The sequence below is a fragment of the Pseudophryne corroboree genome, chromosome 10 (assembly GCF_028390025.1).
Source record: "Pseudophryne corroboree isolate aPseCor3 chromosome 10, aPseCor3.hap2, whole genome shotgun sequence".
In the NCBI taxonomy this organism is placed as follows: domain Eukaryota; kingdom Metazoa; phylum Chordata; class Amphibia; order Anura; family Myobatrachidae; genus Pseudophryne; species Pseudophryne corroboree.
Genome location: NC_086453.1, coordinates 18,360,698 through 18,379,106, shown reverse-complemented (window position 1 = coordinate 18,379,106; position 18,409 = coordinate 18,360,698). Strand labels below are relative to the sequence as shown.

The window sequence follows — 18,409 nt, the reverse complement described above, 5'->3', positions numbered from 1 at the left end:
AGGGTATCAGAACCTCTCCAGGGTATACCCCTCGATGTATCGCCGGTCCAACAAGCTGCCGTTTTCCTGAGGCAACAGTGCTCAGGGATCCATCGAAGACATATACGGCAGCAGGGTTCTACCTTGTCCGGAGCAGGTAGGTTGTGGAACAATTGTCCTCTAGGTTACAGTGTCGAATCGACCTCAGGGCGTTCTGACTGACTCTTTAACCCTTTACTACTCACCGACGTGAGCTCTGGTGGCAGTAGCCGAGGATGCCCTCAGGGCTCCTGGGAGTTTCTGGTTATTCTATCCTGCCTCCTTTACTATTTCTACCTCGCTTTCGGTAACACAGGAGGAGAATATGCGTGCTAGTCCTCTCGGTGGCTCTGGTTGGGCCACCCATGACTTGAAGATACGGCTACAACTGTTGTCGGTAGAGGAGCCTTGGCTCCTACCTCGACTGGACTGTCTACTTCAACAGGGTCCTTTTCTTTGTTCAATCTTACACTGGTTTCATTTAACCGTGTGACTGTTCACGAGCCCTCAGAAGGGAGGAGTTCCCTAGTTCGGTTAGGCCTACTAGGCCCCGATTTCAGAAGTCTGTTACCTCTTCTCGCTTTTGCCACTTTTGGAAAGCTGTATGGGACATAATAAGGATAAAAGGGGGTTTTCCCCTTCTTTCAGTTACCATTCAACCGTAATCTTTGGTTTCTCTGGGAGGTTTTGCTCCGCTGCGCTTCAAACCACATTGACCTGAATTTTCGGTCCCTGCCTTTTTCGGTTTTCTTCCAAAAGAAATTAGCCTGGCGCCCGTAAGTTCGGGCTCTCTTTCAGGGAGTACTCTATTAGCAACTCCCCCGGCTGAGCTTCGGCCTCAGCGGTCGTTTCTCCCAAAGGGCATGTCCGTTTTTCATATAAATCTGACACTAGTGTTTTTCAGTCCTCTTTGACTGTTGTCAGGGCTCGCTGACTTTCTCTACAGAGGTCTTAGGCTATTCGACGAAGGGTTTTTTCTTCTTTATTCTGTACGATGCTCCCGTACTAAATAGCCAGGGTCCCAGCATATGCTGGGCTGTTGGATACATCTGACCATCAGACAGTCTTCTTGGCGGTTGCTCGGGAGCCTCCGTTTTCCATTTCAGCGCACTTTACGTGCGTGGTGGGACCTTCGTGGGCAGCTGCCCGTGGGGTCTCCATGAATACTTTAGGTCGGGCGGCTACTTGGTCCGGCCGTCATACGTTTGTCAAATTCTACAAGTTTGACACTTTTGCGGCCTCTGCATCGCAGTTTGGCCGAGCGGTCTTACAGGACTCTCAGCGCTCTCCCACCCGTTCTGGGAGCTCTGGGACGTCCCCATTGTAACTACGCTCCAGTGGCCCCTAGTGGATGAAGGAGAAATCAGGATTTTGGTACTTACCGATAAATCCCTTTCTCCGATTCCACAGGGGCCACTGGACGCCCGCCCAGCGCTGTTCCTCCTTGTTTTTTGCTTAACGGTTTGCAGATCACCATATGACTGCTTGTTGAGTTCGGGCTAGCCGGTTATGTTGTTAGGTTCTGTTCCAGGTTTGGTTTGTGTTATCCTGGGTTACAGGGCGTCATTAACCTCCTCTACCTTACGGTTTGTTTATTACAGCTCTCCTCGGGCACAGTTTTACGTAGACTGGCTTGGAGGGGAGATAGTAGGGGAGGAGCTAGCCACAGTGTGAGAATTTTAAAGTGCCAGCTCCCAATTACTGCCTACTATTTCCCCATTGTAACTACGCTCCAGTGGCCCCTGTGGAATCGGAGAAAGGGATTTATCGGTAAGTACCAAAATCCTGATTTATCACACTGTACCTCCTCTCTGCCCTATGGCACTTTACCCCCTGTGCCCTATCACACTGTACCACTTCAGTACCTGATCACTGTAGCCCTCAGTGCCTAATCACACTGTACCCTCCTCTGTGTACTGTCTCACTGTACCCCCTTTGTGCCCTACCACACTGCTCCCTTTGCCCTATCTCACTGTATCCTATGGCACCATACCCTCCTCAGGGCACGGGGAGAGTACAATCTCACTGAACTCCCTCTGTGCCCTATCTCACTGTACCCCCTCTGTACCATACCACACTGTGCCCTATGGCACTGTACCCTCCCTGTGCCCTATCTCACTGTACCCCCTCTGTACCATACCACACTGTGCCCTATGGCACTGTACTCTCCCCGTGCCCTATCTCACTGTACCCCCTCTGTACCATACCACACTGTGCCCTATGGCACTGTACTCTCCCTGTGCCCTATCTCACTGTACGCCCTCTGTACCATACCACACTGTGCCCTATGGCACTGTACTCTCCCCGTGCCCTATCTCACTGTACCCCCTCTGTACCATACCACACTGTGCCCTATGGCACTGTACTCTCCCCGTGCCCTATCTCACTGTACCCCCTCTGTACCATACCACACTGTGCCCTATGGCACTGTACTCTCCCCGTGCCCTATCTCACTGTACTCCCTCTGTGCCCTGTCTCACTGTACCCTATGACACTGTACTCTTCCTGTGCCCTATCTCACTGTACCCCCTCTGTACCATACCACACTGTGCCCTATGGCACTGTACTCTCCCCGTGCCCTATCTCACTGTACCCCCTCTGTACCATACCACACTGTGCCCTATGGCACTGTACTCTCCCCGTGCCCTATCTCACTGTACTCCCTCTGTGCCCTGTCTCACTGTACCCTATGACACTATGCCCTATCTCACTCTACCCCTCCTGTGCCCTATCTCACTGTACCCCATCCCTTCACCTATGAACATTGTCAGTGTGCACTCCATGTTTGCATCTCATACTGTATCCCACCCATGTACCCTGCCACATTATACCCCATCTATATGTACCGTACCAGTGCCCCCTGACCTCTATGCCACACAGTACCCAGTGTCACAATCATATACTATAAGTATTGCTGTATTACCACCACCAACCACAGCCGCCTGCTGTCCCTGTATAAGCTACGTTCCCGTGCTGCCCTATCAATGTCTTCCATCTGAGGCACAGAGCGTGGGGGCTTCTGGGGGCCGTTTCTGCCCATTGTCCTGTTTCCTGATAAACAGGAAGACATCTGTGCATGTGTGTATACAGGAAGTGCATTAATGTCTGACAGGGTACAGCAGGATATTGGGCCGTGTCATACCTCAATCACTTTCAGTCACTTCAGCTTACCAGAGATCACAGGTCACTCTCTGTATCATTACCGTCTTGTGTTACAGGCCCCCATCTATGGGGGTGAGGATACAGGAACTGTCAGGGACATTTACTAACACCTCCTCAATAGCACCAGGAAAACAGGCCTGATATCGGCCAAATTTCCAATCAGCGATGGCAGCAAGCTACAATATTATGGATTAGGTAGTCAAATAGACTACATGGAGATGGTACAAGATGGCGACTGTCAGCCATACCTGAGGGCTAGGTTATCATAGACCAAGCTGGACAAATAAATATAAGACTGAGGGGAACATGAACTAAGCAGTGATAAAAGTGGAGAAGTGAGGCAGTGGAGAAGTTACCCATGGCAACCAATCAGCATTGACGTAACATTTATAATTAGCTAACTATAAAAGTATACAGAGCAGCTGATTGGTTGCCATGGGCAGCTTCTCCACTGGCTTACTTCTCCACTTTTATCACTGCTTGGTCCCCCTGAATTCCTGTCGGGTCCTTTCATGAATAATAGCAATATATAATGGCTGGATTTTGGTGACTCTTTGGCCATTTTTGTAAACTGGTTCTGCTCTATCAACCCTATAGGGTTTGCGGAGTCACGGAAAAGTACAAGTGCCATAAATTGCATTATCTAAATAGACTTTATCCTGTAGGTCACAGGACCTCATATCATAGAGGAAGATGTACGAATCCGTGGAGAGAGAGAAAGTACTGACCAATCAGCTCCTATCTGTCAGTTTTCAAACAGCCTGTAACATGGCAGTTATGCGCTGATTGGTTGGCCTATTCAGGAAGCAGAAAAAGAGTGGAGAAGTGAGCCTGTGGAGAAGTTGCCCATGGCAACCAATCGGCTGCTCCGTACAATTGTACAGTATGCAAATGATAAATGTTACTTCAATGCTGATTGGTTGTCATGGGCAACTTCTCCTCTGGCTCACTTCTCCACACTTTTCACTGCTTCATGAATAGACCCCATAATCTCTCTCCAAATCATCTCTGTCCAAGCTTTGATGCATCTCCTCCATAAAGATGCTCAAAGGAATCATAGAGGAAGAATGTGAGACTTTGTAGAGGTCGCTATCCATATTATCCAATCAAACCCTGTCCTTGTCTTAATGCAGATGTACTGTACAACATGAAAACAAACTTCTGATTGGTTGGACAGGTAACACCATCAACAGTTTTCTTAGTGTACCTTGAATATTTATTAATTTTTTACATGTAACTGATAAGAGTAGGCATGAGTGTAAGCTCTAGTGGTTAGACTATTTGATGTATTTCTAGGCAGTCTCACCATGACTTGACAGAGAACACTACGGGGTATATTTACTAAAGCTCCCAAAATTTTAAAGTGTTGATGTGGCCCTTAGCAACCAATCAGATTCAGTCTATCATTTTCTAGGAGGCAATAGAGAAATGATAAACATATTCTGATTCGTTGCTGTGGGTAACATTACCAGTGAGGAGGGTATCCAGCTACTAGGTGGCGATCCCTCACACGCTGCTGGGGGTGGTGTGTACGGGTGTGGTATGCAAGGTCGACCTAATTACTGTCAACCTAGAGACCGGATCCCGGTGTGTACTAGGTGGGTAAATATTCAATGTGAGGTCAGATTTAGAGTTGGGAGAGCGGAACACCCTGCCTATCTCAGTATAAAGCTACAGTTATTGATGGGCACTGGGCAGTATTTCCTCTGCATGCAAAAAATATAACATAGCAAATTTACACCCTGTACCGGGCTTTGCTCCGAGCTCTGCATGAAGCTCCCACCACTTGATCAGACAATTTGCCCCCGTAATAGAAGAGCGGGGGTTACAGCTCTCGGGCCGCTGTACGCAGTTATAGAAGGATAGCTGCTCAACCGTACAAGCTACAAGTCATATAAATATTATTAGCGCTGTGTCTAAAGTCTCGGAAAGATCATTCGTCATTTATTATGACGCTGCTTTCTCTTATCGTCTCTTTGGCGGACGCGGCGACAAACCCCGGAATGGCTCCGGCCTCTGGGATTATACTAAAAGCACAGATCTGCAAGTACCATTGTCTACAATAAATGAATAAAAAGAGGACTGAGGCATCCAAATACCTTTAATAAATGAAATACAGATTAAAAAATACAAATAACACAAATAAGACAAGAAAACCCCAAAACCAGTGCTCCAAGAAAGTCCTCAGAGAGAAGGGGGTCAATGGGCCTCACCCCAATAGTACATGTCCAGGAAGGTCTGTCCACATATCTCTGCCTTTACCGCACTCGTTTCCCCCCGGTCCTGCACTTCCACACCCTACGAGCCCTGGCTCAGTAGTAGCTCCCCAGATGTGACCCCAGCTGGCCGCCATGTTGCCGTGTCACCCCTTGCCCTGGGTACAGTCCTCCGCCAGGTGGCGTGCTGAAGTACTGCACTGGGATGATGGGTAGGGAGGGCGACTGGGTGTGGTGGGGAGGTAGTGGAACTGCTGGCTTGGCTTGCTGCGCGTAATAGTTCCCATCCTGGTATTTGCAGACTGAGGGGTCACTGTTGTGAGACTGCTGGACCACTTGGATTCCCTGGAAATCGAACCTGTAGGCGTATCGCTTCCCGTGCACCTTGCTCATGATGTTCTTGTCGTAGTAATAGCGCAGGGCACGGCTCAGCTTGTCATAGTTCATGTTTGGCTTGCTCTTCCGCTCCCCCCAGCGCCGGGCTACCTCATCCGGGTCTGTCATCTTGAATTCTCCATTCACTCCCTCCCAGGCGATACAGCCGGCGTTTCCACTGTCCGACAGGAGCTCCAGGAGGAACTGCCACAGCTGGATCTGCCCGCTGCCTGCAGGAGCACCAAAAAAATTAATGGTGAGTGACTCAGAGCATGACTGGCACAGTTCCCACAATGTCACCCTCTGCCCAGATGACCCCTCTATACAGTAGCGGAATAGCGCCCCATAGCAAAGTTTGGGCAAGTAAACGTCGATACTGCACTGGTATACTGGACTTAATGGAGCCAAGCAGAGCCCGTCTAACATAGAGTTTTTCCATTGTTAGAGCCCTACCATAACCACAGCCTAACCCTAGCCGGAGTCTAACTCTATGCTAACTGCGGCCTAACCCTACCCTAACTTTAGCCTAACCACAACTGAATCATAACCCTAACCTAAGTGCAGCCTAACCCCAGCCAGAGCTTGACCCTAACCTAAATAAAGCCTGACCCTACCCAAACTGAAACCTAACTGCTGCCTAACCCTACCCTAACTGCAGCCTAACTCAAACCCTTACTGCGGCCTAAGCCGCCTAACCCTACCCTGACAGTAGCCTAACCCCAACTGAAGCATAACCCTAACCTAACTGCAGCCTAACCCCAGCCAGAGCCTGACTTTAAACTAACTGAAGCCTAACCCCAGCTGGAACCTAATCCTACCCTTACTGCAGCCTGACCCTACCCAAACTGATGCCTAACCCTAACTGAGTCCTAACCTGAGCCAGAGCCTGACCCTACCCTAACTCAATCCTAACCCCAGCCAGAGCCTGACCCTACCCTAACTGATGCCTAACCCCAGCTGGAACCTAACCCTACCCTAACTGCAGCCTGACCCTACCCAAACTGATGCCTAACCCTAACTGAGTTCTAACCCCAGCCAGAGCCTGACCCTACCCTAACTGAATCCTAACCCCAGCCAGAGCCTGACCCTACCCTAACTGATTCCTAACCCCAGCCAGAGCCTGACCCTAACCTAAATAAAGCCTGACCCTACGCAAACTGAAACCTAAAGGCCCATACACACTTGACGATGCACACGTTGTTAACGACCGTCGTTAACGACTTCCCTTGAACTTCCCTTGAACAGCTGAGCAAACGACATGAGCATACACACCACCAACGACCAAAGACCATTCATCGTTGAAGCATCCAAGCTGAATAGTTTCTTAAAATAATGAGCTGGCAACAGGGCTGGTGAACAGTGGCTTGGTCTTTCGTCGTTCACACCATACACATTCAACGACGTGTCTGGTCGGTAACGACCATAGTGGAAATTGAGCATACATGCTCCACAGATATGCGAGGGTCGTTAACGTCCCACGGGGCCGCGCATCGGTGGTCGTCGGATGCATACACACTTGACGATATAATGAGCGACGTCGTTGATGAGGGCTGAAATGAACGACGTCGCTCATTTTATCGTCAAGTGTGTATGGGCCTTAACTGTGGCCTAACTGCTGCCTAACCCTACCATAACTGCAGCCTAACTCAAACCCTTACTGCGGCCTAACCCTACCCTAACTGCAGCCTAACTCAAACCCTTACTGCGGCCTAACCCTACCCTAACAGTAGCCTAACCCCAACTGAAGCATAACCCTAACCTAACTGCAGCCTAACCCCAGCCAGAGCCTGACCCTTACCTAACTGAAGCCTGACCCTACCACTAACTGCAGCCTAACCCCAGCCAGAGCCTGACTCTAACCTAACTGAAGCCGAACCCCAGCTGGAACCTAACCCTACCCTAACTGCAGCCTGACCCTACCCAAACTGATGCCTAACCCTAACTGAGTTCTAACCCCAGCCAGAGCCTGACCCTACCCTAACTGAATCCTAACCCCAGCCAGAGCCTGACCCCACCCTAACTGAATCCTAATCCCAGCCAGAGCCTGACCCTATCCTAACTGCAGACTACCCTAACTATAAACCTAAATTTAACCCTAACCTTAATCCTAACCTTAATCCTAAACCTAACATGTCATGTCAACCTTCCTGAATGTTGAAATAATTGCTACGTGCTCATACCTCCCTTCATGACCCTCTCCTGGAGGGACAGAATGCTCTGCTTCTGGACTTTTCTCTTACTGTATGACTGCCGGCACCTGTGGTGAAACACCTTTCTTATCCATTCACCTGTTCAAAACAGGTGTCTGCAATCATACAGTAAGAGAACAGTTCAGGAGCAGAGCATTGTGTCCTCCTGGAGAGGGTCATGTTGGGAGGTATAACATAGGTATGAGCACTCGGTCAATATTAGGGTACAGCACAGGTGATGGTAATCATACAGTAAGAGGGAAGAGCAGGAGCAGAGCATTGTGTCCTCCTGGAGAGGGTCATGTTGGGAGGTATGACATAGGTATGAGCACTGGGTCAGTATTAGGGTACAGCACAGGTGATGGTAATCATACAGTAAGAGGGAAGAGCAGGAGCAGAGCATTGTGTCCTCCTGGAGAGGTCATGTTGGGAGGTATGACATAGGTATGAGCACTGGGTCAGTATTAGGGTACAGCACAGGTGATGGTAATCATACAGTAAGAGGGAAGTCCAGGAGCAGAGCATTGTGTCCTCCTGGAGAGGGTCATGTTGGGAGGTATGACATAGGTATGAGCACTGGGTCAGTATTAGGGTACAACACAGGTGATGGTAATCATACAGTAAGAGGGAAGTGCAGGAGCAGAGCATTGTGTCCTCCTGGAGAGGTCATGTTGGGAGGTATGACATAGGTATGAGCACTGGGTCAGTATTGGGGTACAGCACAGGTGATGGTAATCATACAGTAAGAGGGAAGAGCAGGAGCAGAGCATTGTGTCCTCCTGGAGAGGGTCATGTTGGGAGGTATGACATAGGTATGAGCACTGGGTCAGTATTAGGATACAGCACAGGTGATGGTAATCATACAGTAAGAGGGAAGAGCAGGAGCAGAGCATTGTGTCCTCCTGGAGAGGTCATGTTGGGAGGTATAACATAGGTATGAGCACTGGGTCAGTATTAGGGTACAGCACAAATGATGGTAATCATACAGTAAGAGAAGTCTAGAAGCAGAGCATTGAGTCCTCCTGGAGAGGTCATGTTGGGAGGTATGACATAGGTATGAGCACTGGGTCAGTATTAGGGAACAGCACAGGTGATGGTAATCATACAGTAAGAGGGAAGAGCAGGAGCAGAGCATTGTGTCCTCCTGTAGAGGTCATGTTGGGAGGTATGACATAGGTATGAGCACTGGGTCAGTACTAGGGTACAGCACAGGTGATGGTAATCATACAGTAAGAGGGAAGTGCAGGAGCAGAGCATTGTGTCCTCCTGGAGAGGGTCATGTTGGGAGGTATGACATAGGTATGAGCACTGGGTAAGTATTAGGGTACAGCACAGGTGAAGGTAATCATACAGTAAGAGGGAAGAGCAGGAGCAGAGCATTGTGTCCTTCTGGAGAGGTCATGTTGGGAGGTATGACATAGGTATGAGCACTGGGTCAGTATTAGGGTACAGCACAGGTGATGGTAATCATACAGTAAGAGGGAAGTGCAGGAGCAGAGCATTGTGTCCTTCTGGAGAGGTCATGATGGAAGGTATAACATAGGTATGAGCACTGGGTCAGTATTGGGGTACAGCACAGGTGATGGTAATCATACAGTAAGAAGGAAGAGCGGGAGCAGAGCATTGTGTCCTCCTGGAGATGTCATGTTGGGAGGTATGACATAGGTATGAGCACTGGGTCAGTATTAGGGTACAGCACAGGTGATGGTAATCACACAGTAAGAGGGAAGTGCAGGAGCAGAGCATTGTGTCCTCCTGGAGAGGTCATGTTGGGAGGTATGACATAGGTATGAGCACTGGGTCAGTATTAGGGTACAGCACAGGTGATGGTAATCATACAGTAAGAGGGAAGTGCAGGAGCAGAGCATTGTGTCCTCCTGGAGAGGTCATGTTGGGAGGTATGACATAGGTATGAGCACTGGGTCAGTATTAGGGAACAGCACAGGTGATGGTAATCATACAGTAAGAGGGAAGAGCAGGAGCAGAGCATTGTGTCCTCCTGTAGAGGTCATGTTGGGAGGTATGACAAAGGTATGAGCACTGGGTCAGTATTGGGGTACAGCACAGGTGATGGTAATCATACAGTAAGAGGGAAGTGCAGGAGCAGAGCATTGTGTCCTCCTGGAGAGATCATGTTGGGAGGTATGACATAGGTATGAGCACTGGGTCAGCATTAGGGTACAGCACAGGTGATGGTAATCATACAGTAAGAGGGAAGAGCAGGAGCAGAGCATTGTGTCCTCCTGGAGAGGGTCATGTTGGGAGGTATGACATAGGTATGAGCACTGGGTCAGTATTAGGGTACAGCACAGGTGATGGTAATCATACAGTAAGAGGGAAGTCTAGAAGCAGAGCATTGAGTCCTCCTGGAGAGGTCATGTTGGGAGGTATGACATAGGTATGAGCACTGGGTCAGTATTAGGGTACAGCACAGGTGATGGTAATCATACAGTAAGAGGGAAGTCTAGAAGCAGAGCATTGAGTCCTCCTGGAGAGGTCATGTTGGGAGGTATGACATAGGTATGAGCACTGGGTCAGTATTAGGGTACAGCACAGGTGATGGTAATCATACAGTAAGAGGGAAGTGCAGGAGCAGAGCATTGTGTCCTCCTGGAGAGGGTCATGTTGGGAGGTATGACATAGGTATGAGCACTGGGTAAGTATTAGGGTACAGCACAGGTGAAGGTAATCATACAGTAAGAGGGAAGTCCAGCAGCAGAGCATTGTGTCCTCCTGGAGAGGGTCATGTTGGGAGGTATGACATAGGTATGAGCACTGGGTAAGTATTAGGGTACAGCACAGGTGAAGGTAATCATACAGTAAGAGGGAAGTCCAGCAGCAGAGCATTGTGTCCTCCTGGAGAGGGTCATGTTGGGAGGTATGACATAGGTATGAGCACTGGGTCAGTATTAGGGTACAGCACAGGTGATGGTAATCACACAGTAAGAGGGAAGTGCAGGAGCAGAGCATTGTGTCCTCCTGGAGAGGTCATGTTGGGAGGTATGACATAGGTATGAGCACTGGGTCAGTATTAGGGAACAGCACAGGTGATGGTAATCATACAGTAAGAGGGAAGAGCAGGAGCAGAGCATTGTGTCCTCCTGTAGAGGTCATGTTGGGAGGTATGACAAAGGTATGAGCACTGGGTCAGTATTAGGGTACAGCACAGGTGATGGTAATCATACAGTAAGAGGGAAGTGCAGGAGCAGAGCATTGTGTCCTCCTGGAGAGGGTCATGTTGGGAGGTATGACATAGGTATGAGCACTGGGTAAGTATTAGGGTACAGCACAGGTGAAGGTAATCATACAGTAAGAGGGAAGAGCAGGAGCAGAGCATTGTGTCCTCCTGGAGAGGTCATGTTGGGAGGTATGACATAGGTATGAGCACTGGGTCAGTATTAGGGTACAGCACAGGTGATGGTAATCATACAGTAAGAGGGAAGTGCAGGAGCAGAGCATTGTGTCCTTCTGGAGAGGTCATGATGGAAGGTATAACATAGGTATGAGCACTGGGTCAGTATTGGGGTACAGCACAGGTGATGGTAATCATACAGTAAGAAGGAAGAGCGGGAGCAGAGCATTGTGTCCTCCTGGAGTAGTCATGTTGGGAGGTATGACATAGGTATGAGCACTGGGTCAGTATTAGGGTACAGCACAGGTAATGGTAATCACACAGTAAGAGGGAAGTGCAGGAGCAGAGCATTGTGTCCTCCTGGAGAGGTCATGTTGGGAGGTATGACATAGGTATGAGCACTGGGTCAGTATTAGGGTACAGCACAGGTGATGGTAATCATACAGTAAGAGGGAAGTGCAGGAGCAGAGCATTGTGTCCTCCTGGAGAGGTCATGTTGGGAGGTATGACATAGGTATGAGCACTGGGTCAGTATTGGGGTACAGCACAGGTGATGGTAATCATACAGTAAGAGGGAAGTGCAGGAGCAGAGCATTGTGTCCTCCTGGAGAGATCATGTTGGGAGGTATGACATAGGTATGAGCACTGGGTCAGCATTAGGGTACAGCACAGGTGATGGTAATCATACAGTAGAGGGAAGAGCAGGAGCAGAGCATTGTGTCCTCCTGGAGAGGTCATGTTGGGAGGTATGACTTAGGTATGAGCACTGGGTCAGTATTAGGGTACAGCACAGGTGATGGTAATCATACAGTAAGAGGGAAGTCTAGATGCAGAGCATTGAGTCCTCCTGGAGAGGTCATGTTGGGAGGTATGACATAGGTATGAGCACTGGGTCAGTATTAGGTACAGCACAGGTGATGGTAATCATACAGTAAGAGGGAAGTCTAGAAGCAGAGCATTGAGTTCTCCTGGAGAGGTCATGTTGGGAGGTATGACATAGGTATGAGCACTGGGTCAGTATTAGGGCACAGCACAGGTGATGGTAATCATACAGTAAGAGGGAAGTGCAGGAGCAGAGCATTGTGTCCTCCTGGAGAGGTCATGTTGGGAGGTATGACATAGGTATAAGCACTGGGTCAGTATTAGGGTACAGCACAGGTGATGGTAATCATACAGTAAGGGGGAAGTGCAGGAGCAGAGCATTGTGTCCTTCTGGAGAGGTCATGATGGAAGGTATAACATAGGTATGAGCACTGGGTCAGTATTGGGGTACAGCACAGGTGATGTTAATCATACAGTAAGAAGGAAGAGCGGGAGCAGAGCATTGTGTCCTCCTGGAGATGTCATGTTGGGAGGTATGACATAGGTATGAGCACTGGGTCAGTATTAGGGTACAGCACAGGTGATGGTAATCACACAGTAAGAGGGAAGTGCAGGAGCAGAGCATTGTGTCCTCCTGGAGAGGTCATGTTGGGAGGTATGACATAGGTATGAGCACTGGGTCAGTATTAGGGTACAGCACAGGTGATGGTAATCATACAGTAAGAGGGAAGTGCAGGAGCAGAGCATTGTGTCCTCCTGGAGAGGTCATGTTGGGAGGTATGACATAGGTATGAGCACTGGGTCAGTATTGGGGTACAGCACAGGTGATGGTAATCATACAGTAAGAGGGAAGTGCAGGAGCAGAGCATTGTGTCCTCCTGGAGAGATCATGTTGGGAGGTATGACATAGGTATGAGCACTGGGTCAGCATTAGGGTACAGCACAGGTGATGGTAATCATACAGTAAGAGGGAAGAGCAGGAGCAGAGCATTGTGTCCTCCTGGAGAGGGTCATGTTGGGAGGTATGACATAGGTATGAGCACTGGGTCAGTATTAGGGTACAGCACAGGTGATGGTAATCATACAGTAAGAGGGAAGACTAGAAGCAGAGCATTGAGTCCTCCTGGAGAGGTCATGTTGGGAGGTATGACATAGGTATGAGCACTGGGTCAGTATTAGGGTACAGCACAGGTGATGGTAATCATACAGTAAGAGGGAAGTCTAGAAGCAGAGCATTGAGTCCTCCTGGAGAGGTCATGTTGGGAGGTATGACATAGGTATGAGCACTGGGTCAGTATTAGGGCACAGCACAGGTGATGGTAATCATACAGTAAGAGGGAAGAGCAGGAGCAGAGCATTGTGTCCTCCTGTAGAGGTCATGTTGAGAGGTATGACAAAGGTATGAGCACTGGGTCAGTATTAGGGTACAGCACAGGTGATGGTAATCATACAGTAAGAGGGAAGTGCAGGAGCAGAGCATTGTGTCCTCCTGGAGAGGGTCATGTTGGGAGGTATGACATAGGTATGAGCACTGGGTCAGTATTAGGGTACAGCACAGGTGATGGTAATCATACAGTAAGAGGGAAGTGCAGGAGCAGAGCATTGTGTCCTCCTGGAGAGATCATGTTGGGAGGTATGACATAGGTATGAGCACTGGGTCAGCATTAGGGTACAGCACAGGTGATGGTAATCATACAGTAAGAGGGAAGAGCAGGAGCAGAGCATTGTGTCCTCCTGGAGAGGTCATGTTGGGAGGTATGACATAGGTTTGAGCACTGGGTCAGTATTAGGGTACAGCACAGGTGATGGTAATCATACAGTAAGAGGGAAGTCTAGATGCAGAGCATTGAGTCCTCCTGGAGAGGTCATGTTGGGAGGTATGACATAGGTATGAGCACTGGGTCAGTATTAGGGTACAGCACAGGTGATGGTAATCATACAGTAAGAGGGAAGTCTAGAAGCAGAGCATTGAGTTCTCCTGGAGAGGTCATGTTGGGAGGTATGACATAGGTATGAGCACTGGGTCAGTATTAGGGCACAGCACAGGTGATGGTAATCATACAGTAAGAGGGAAGTGCAGGAGCAGAGCATTGTGTCCTCCTGGAGAGGGTCATGTTGGGAGGTATGACATAGGTATGAGCACTGGGTAAGTATTAGGGTACAGCACAGGTGAAGGTAATCATACAGTAAGAAGGAAGAGCGGGAGCAGAGCATTGTGTCCTCCTGGAGTAGTCATGTTGGGAGGTATGACATAGGTATGAGCACTGGGTCAGTATTAGGGAACAGCACAGGTGATGGTAATCATACAGTAAGAGGGAAGAGCAGGAGCAGAGCATTGTGTCCTCCTGTAGAGGTCATGTTGGGAGGTATGACAAAGGTATGAGCTCTGGGTCAGTATTAGGGTACAGCACAGGTGATGGTAATCATACAGTAAGAGGGAAGTGCAGGAGCAGAGCATTGTGTCCTCCTGGAGAGGGTCATGTTGGGAGGTATGACATAGGTATGAGCACTGGGTAAGTATTAGGGTACAGCACAGGTGAAGGTAATCATACAGTAAGAGGGAAGAGCAGGAGCAGAGCATTGTGTCCTCCTGGAGAGGTCATGTTGGGAGGTATGACATAGGTATGAGCACTGGGTCAGTATTAGGGTACAGCACAGGTGATGGTAATCATACAGTAAGAGGGAAGTGCAGGAGCAGAGCATTGTGTCCTTCTGGAGAGGTCATGATGGAAGGTATAACATAGGTATGAGCACTGGGTCAGTATTGGGGTACAGCACAGGTGATGGTAATCATACAGTAAGAAGGAAGAGCGGGAGCAGAGCATTGTGTCCTCCTGGAGTAGTCATGTTGGGAGGTATGACATAGGTATGAGCACTGGGTCAGTATTAGGGTACAGCACAGGTAATGGTAATCACACAGTAAGAGGGAAGTGCAGGAGCAGAGCATTGTGTCCTCCTGGAGAGGTCATGTTGGGAGGTATGACATAGGTATGAGCACTGGGTAAGTATTAGGGCATAGCACAGGTGATGGTAATCATACAGTAAGAGGGAAGTGCAGGAGCAGAGCATTGTGTCCTCCTGGAGAGGGTCATGTTGGGAGGTATGACATAGGTATGAGCACTGGGTCAGCATTAGGGTACAGCACAGGTGATGGTAATCATACAGTAAGAGGGAAGAGCAGGAGCAGAGCATTGTGTCCTCCTGGAGAGGGTCATGTTGGGAGGTATGACATAGGTATGAGCACTGGGTCAGTATTAGGGTACAGCACAGGTGATGGTAATCATACAGTAAGAGGGAAATCTAGAAGCAGAGCATTGAGTCCTCCTGGAGAGGTCATGTTGGGAGGTATGACATAGGTATGAGCACTGGGTCAGTATTAGGGTACAGCACAGGTGATGGTAATCATACAGTAAGAGGGAAGTCTAGAAGCAGAGCATTGAGTCCTCCTGGAGAGGTCATGTTGGGAGGTATGACATAGGTATGAGCACTGGGTCAGTATTAGGGCACAGCACAGGTGATGGTAATCATACAGTAAGAGGGAAGTGCAGGAGCAGAGCATTGTGTCCTCCTGGAGAGGGTCATGTTGGGAGGTATGACATAGGTATGAGCACTGGGTAAGTATTAGGGTACAGCACAGGTGAAGGTAATCATACAGTAAGAGGGAAGTCCAGCAGCAGAGCATTGTGTCCTCCTGGAGAGGGTCATGTTGGGAGGTATGACATAGGTATGAGCACTGGGTAAGTATTAGGGTACAGCACAGGTGAAGGTAATCATACAGTAAGAGGGAAGTCCAGCAGCAGAGCATTGTGTCCTCCTGGAGAGGGTCATGTTGGGAGGTATGACATAGGTATGAGCACTGGGTCAGTATTAGGGTACAGCACAGGTGATGGTAATCACACAGTAAGAGGGAAGTGCAGGAGCAGAGCATTGTGTCCTCCTGGAGAGGTCATGTTGGGAGGTATGACATAGGTATGAGCACTGGGTCAGTATTAGGGAACAGCACAGGTGATGGTAATCATACAGTAAGAGGGAAGAGCAGGAGCAGAGCATTGTGTCCTCCTGTAGAGGTCATGTTGGGAGGTATGACAAAGGTATGAGCACTGGGTCAGTATTAGGGTACAGCACAGGTGATGGTAATCATACAGTAAGAGGGAAGTGCAGGAGCAGAGCATTGTGTCCTCCTGGAGAGGGTCATGTTGGGAGGTATGACATAGGTATGAGCACTGGGTAAGTATTAGGGTACAGCACAGGTGAAGGTAATCATACAGTAAGAGGGAAGAGCAGGAGCAGAGCATTGTGTCCTCCTGGAGAGGTCATGTTGGGAGGTATGACATAGGTATGAGCACTGGGTCAGTATTAGGGTACAGCACAGGTGATGGTAATCATACAGTAAGAGGGAAGTGCAGGAGCAGAGCATTGTGTCCTTCTGGAGAGGTCATGATGGAAGGTATAACATAGGTATGAGCACTGGGTCAGTATTGGGGTACAGCACAGGTGATGGTAATCATACAGTAAGAAGGAAGAGCGGGAGCAGAGCATTGTGTCCTCCTGGAGTAGTCATGTTGGGAGGTATGACATAGGTATGAGCACTGGGTCAGTATTAGGGTACAGCACAGGTAATGGTAATCACACAGTAAGAGGGAAGTGCAGGAGCAGAGCATTGTGTCCTCCTGGAGAGGTCATGTTGGGAGGTATGACATAGGTATGAGCACTGGGTCAGTATTAGGGTACAGCACAGGTGATGGTAATCATACAGTAAGAGGGAAGTGCAGGAGCAGAGCATTGTGTCCTCCTGGAGAGGTCATGTTGGGAGGTATGACATAGGTATGAGCACTGGGTCAGTATTGGGGTACAGCACAGGTGATGGTAATCATACAGTAAGAGGGAAGTGCAGGAGCAGAGCATTGTGTCCTCCTGGAGAGGTCATGTTGGGAGGTGTGACATAGGTATGAGCACTGGGTCAGTATTAGGGTACAGCACAGGTGATGGTAATCATACAGTAAGAGGGAAGTGCAGGAGCAGAGCATTGTGTCCTCCTGGAGAGGTCATGTTGGGAGGTATGACATAGGTATGATCACCGGGTCAGTATTAGTGTACAGCACAGGTGATGGTAATCATACAGTAAGAGGGAAGTGCAGGAGCAGAGCATTGCGTCCTCCTGGAGAGGTCATGTTGGGAGGTATGACTGGTATGAGCACTGGGTCAGTATTAGGGTACAGCACAGGTGATGGTAATCATACAGTAAGAGAGAAGAGCAGGAGCAGAGCATTGTGTCCTCCTGGAGAGGTCATGTTGGGAGATATGACATAGGTATGAGCACTGGGTCAGTATTAGTGTACAGCACAGGTGATGGTAATCATACAGTAAGAGGGAAGAGCAGGAGCAGAGCATTGTGTCCTCCTGGAGAGGTCATGTTGGGAGGTATGACATAGGTATGAGCACCGGGTCAGTATTAGGGTACAGCACAGGTGATGGTAATCATACAGTAAGAGGGAAGAGCAGGAGCAGAGCATTGTGTCCTCCTGGAGAGGTCATGTTGGGAGGTATGACATAGGTATGAGCACTGGGTCAGTATTGGGGTACAGCACAGGTGATGGTAATCATACAGTAAGAGGGAAGTGCAGGAGCAGAGCATTGTGTCCTCCTGGAGAGGTCATGTTGGGAGGTGTGACATAGGTATGAGCACTGGGTCAGTATTAGGGTACAGCACAGGTGATGGTAATCATACAGTAAGAGGGAAGTGCAGGAGCAGAGCATTGTGTCCTCCTGGAGAGGTCATGTTGGGAGGTATGACATAGGTATGATCACCGGGTCAGTATTAGTGTACAGCACAGGTGATGGTAATCATACAGTAAGAGGGAAGTGCAGGAGCAGAGCATTGCGTCCTCCTGGAGAGGTCATGTTGGGAGGTATGACTGGTATGAGCACTGGGTCAGTATTAGGGTACAGCACAGGTGATGGTAATCATACAGTAAGAGAGAAGAGCAGGAGCAGAGCATTGTGTCCTCCTGGAGAGGTCATGTTGGGAGATATGACATAGGTATGAGCACTGGGTCAGTATTAGTGTACAGCACAGGTGATGGTAATCATACAGTAAGAGGGAAGAGCAGGAGCAGAGCATTGTGTCCTCCTGGAGAGGTCATGTTGGGAGGTATGAGATAGGTATGAGCACCGGGTCAGTATTAGGGTACAGCACAGGTGATGGTAATCATACAGTAAGAGGGAAGAGCAGGAGCAGAGCATTGTGTCCTCCTGGAGAGGTCTTGTTGGGAGGT

At 49.1% G+C, this 18,409-nt stretch overlaps 1 protein-coding gene across 4 annotated transcripts in view; it reads right to left on the bottom strand.

Moving 5' to 3' along the window:
* Positions 1 to 5,263: 5,263 nt before the first annotated feature.
* LOC134965810 (Friend leukemia integration 1 transcription factor-like) overlaps positions 5,264 to 18,409 on the bottom strand; it is a 69,931-nt gene continuing 56,785 nt past the window's right edge. For all 4 annotated transcript variants that reach the window (XM_063942176.1, XM_063942177.1, XM_063942179.1 and 1 more), the window contains exon 9: positions 5,264 to 6,001. In XM_063942176.1, the coding sequence (XP_063798246.1) occupies positions 5,493 to 6,001 (509 nt within the window). In that variant the 3' untranslated portion in view covers positions 5,264 to 5,492. The remainder of the gene's footprint in view (positions 6,002 to 18,409) is intronic.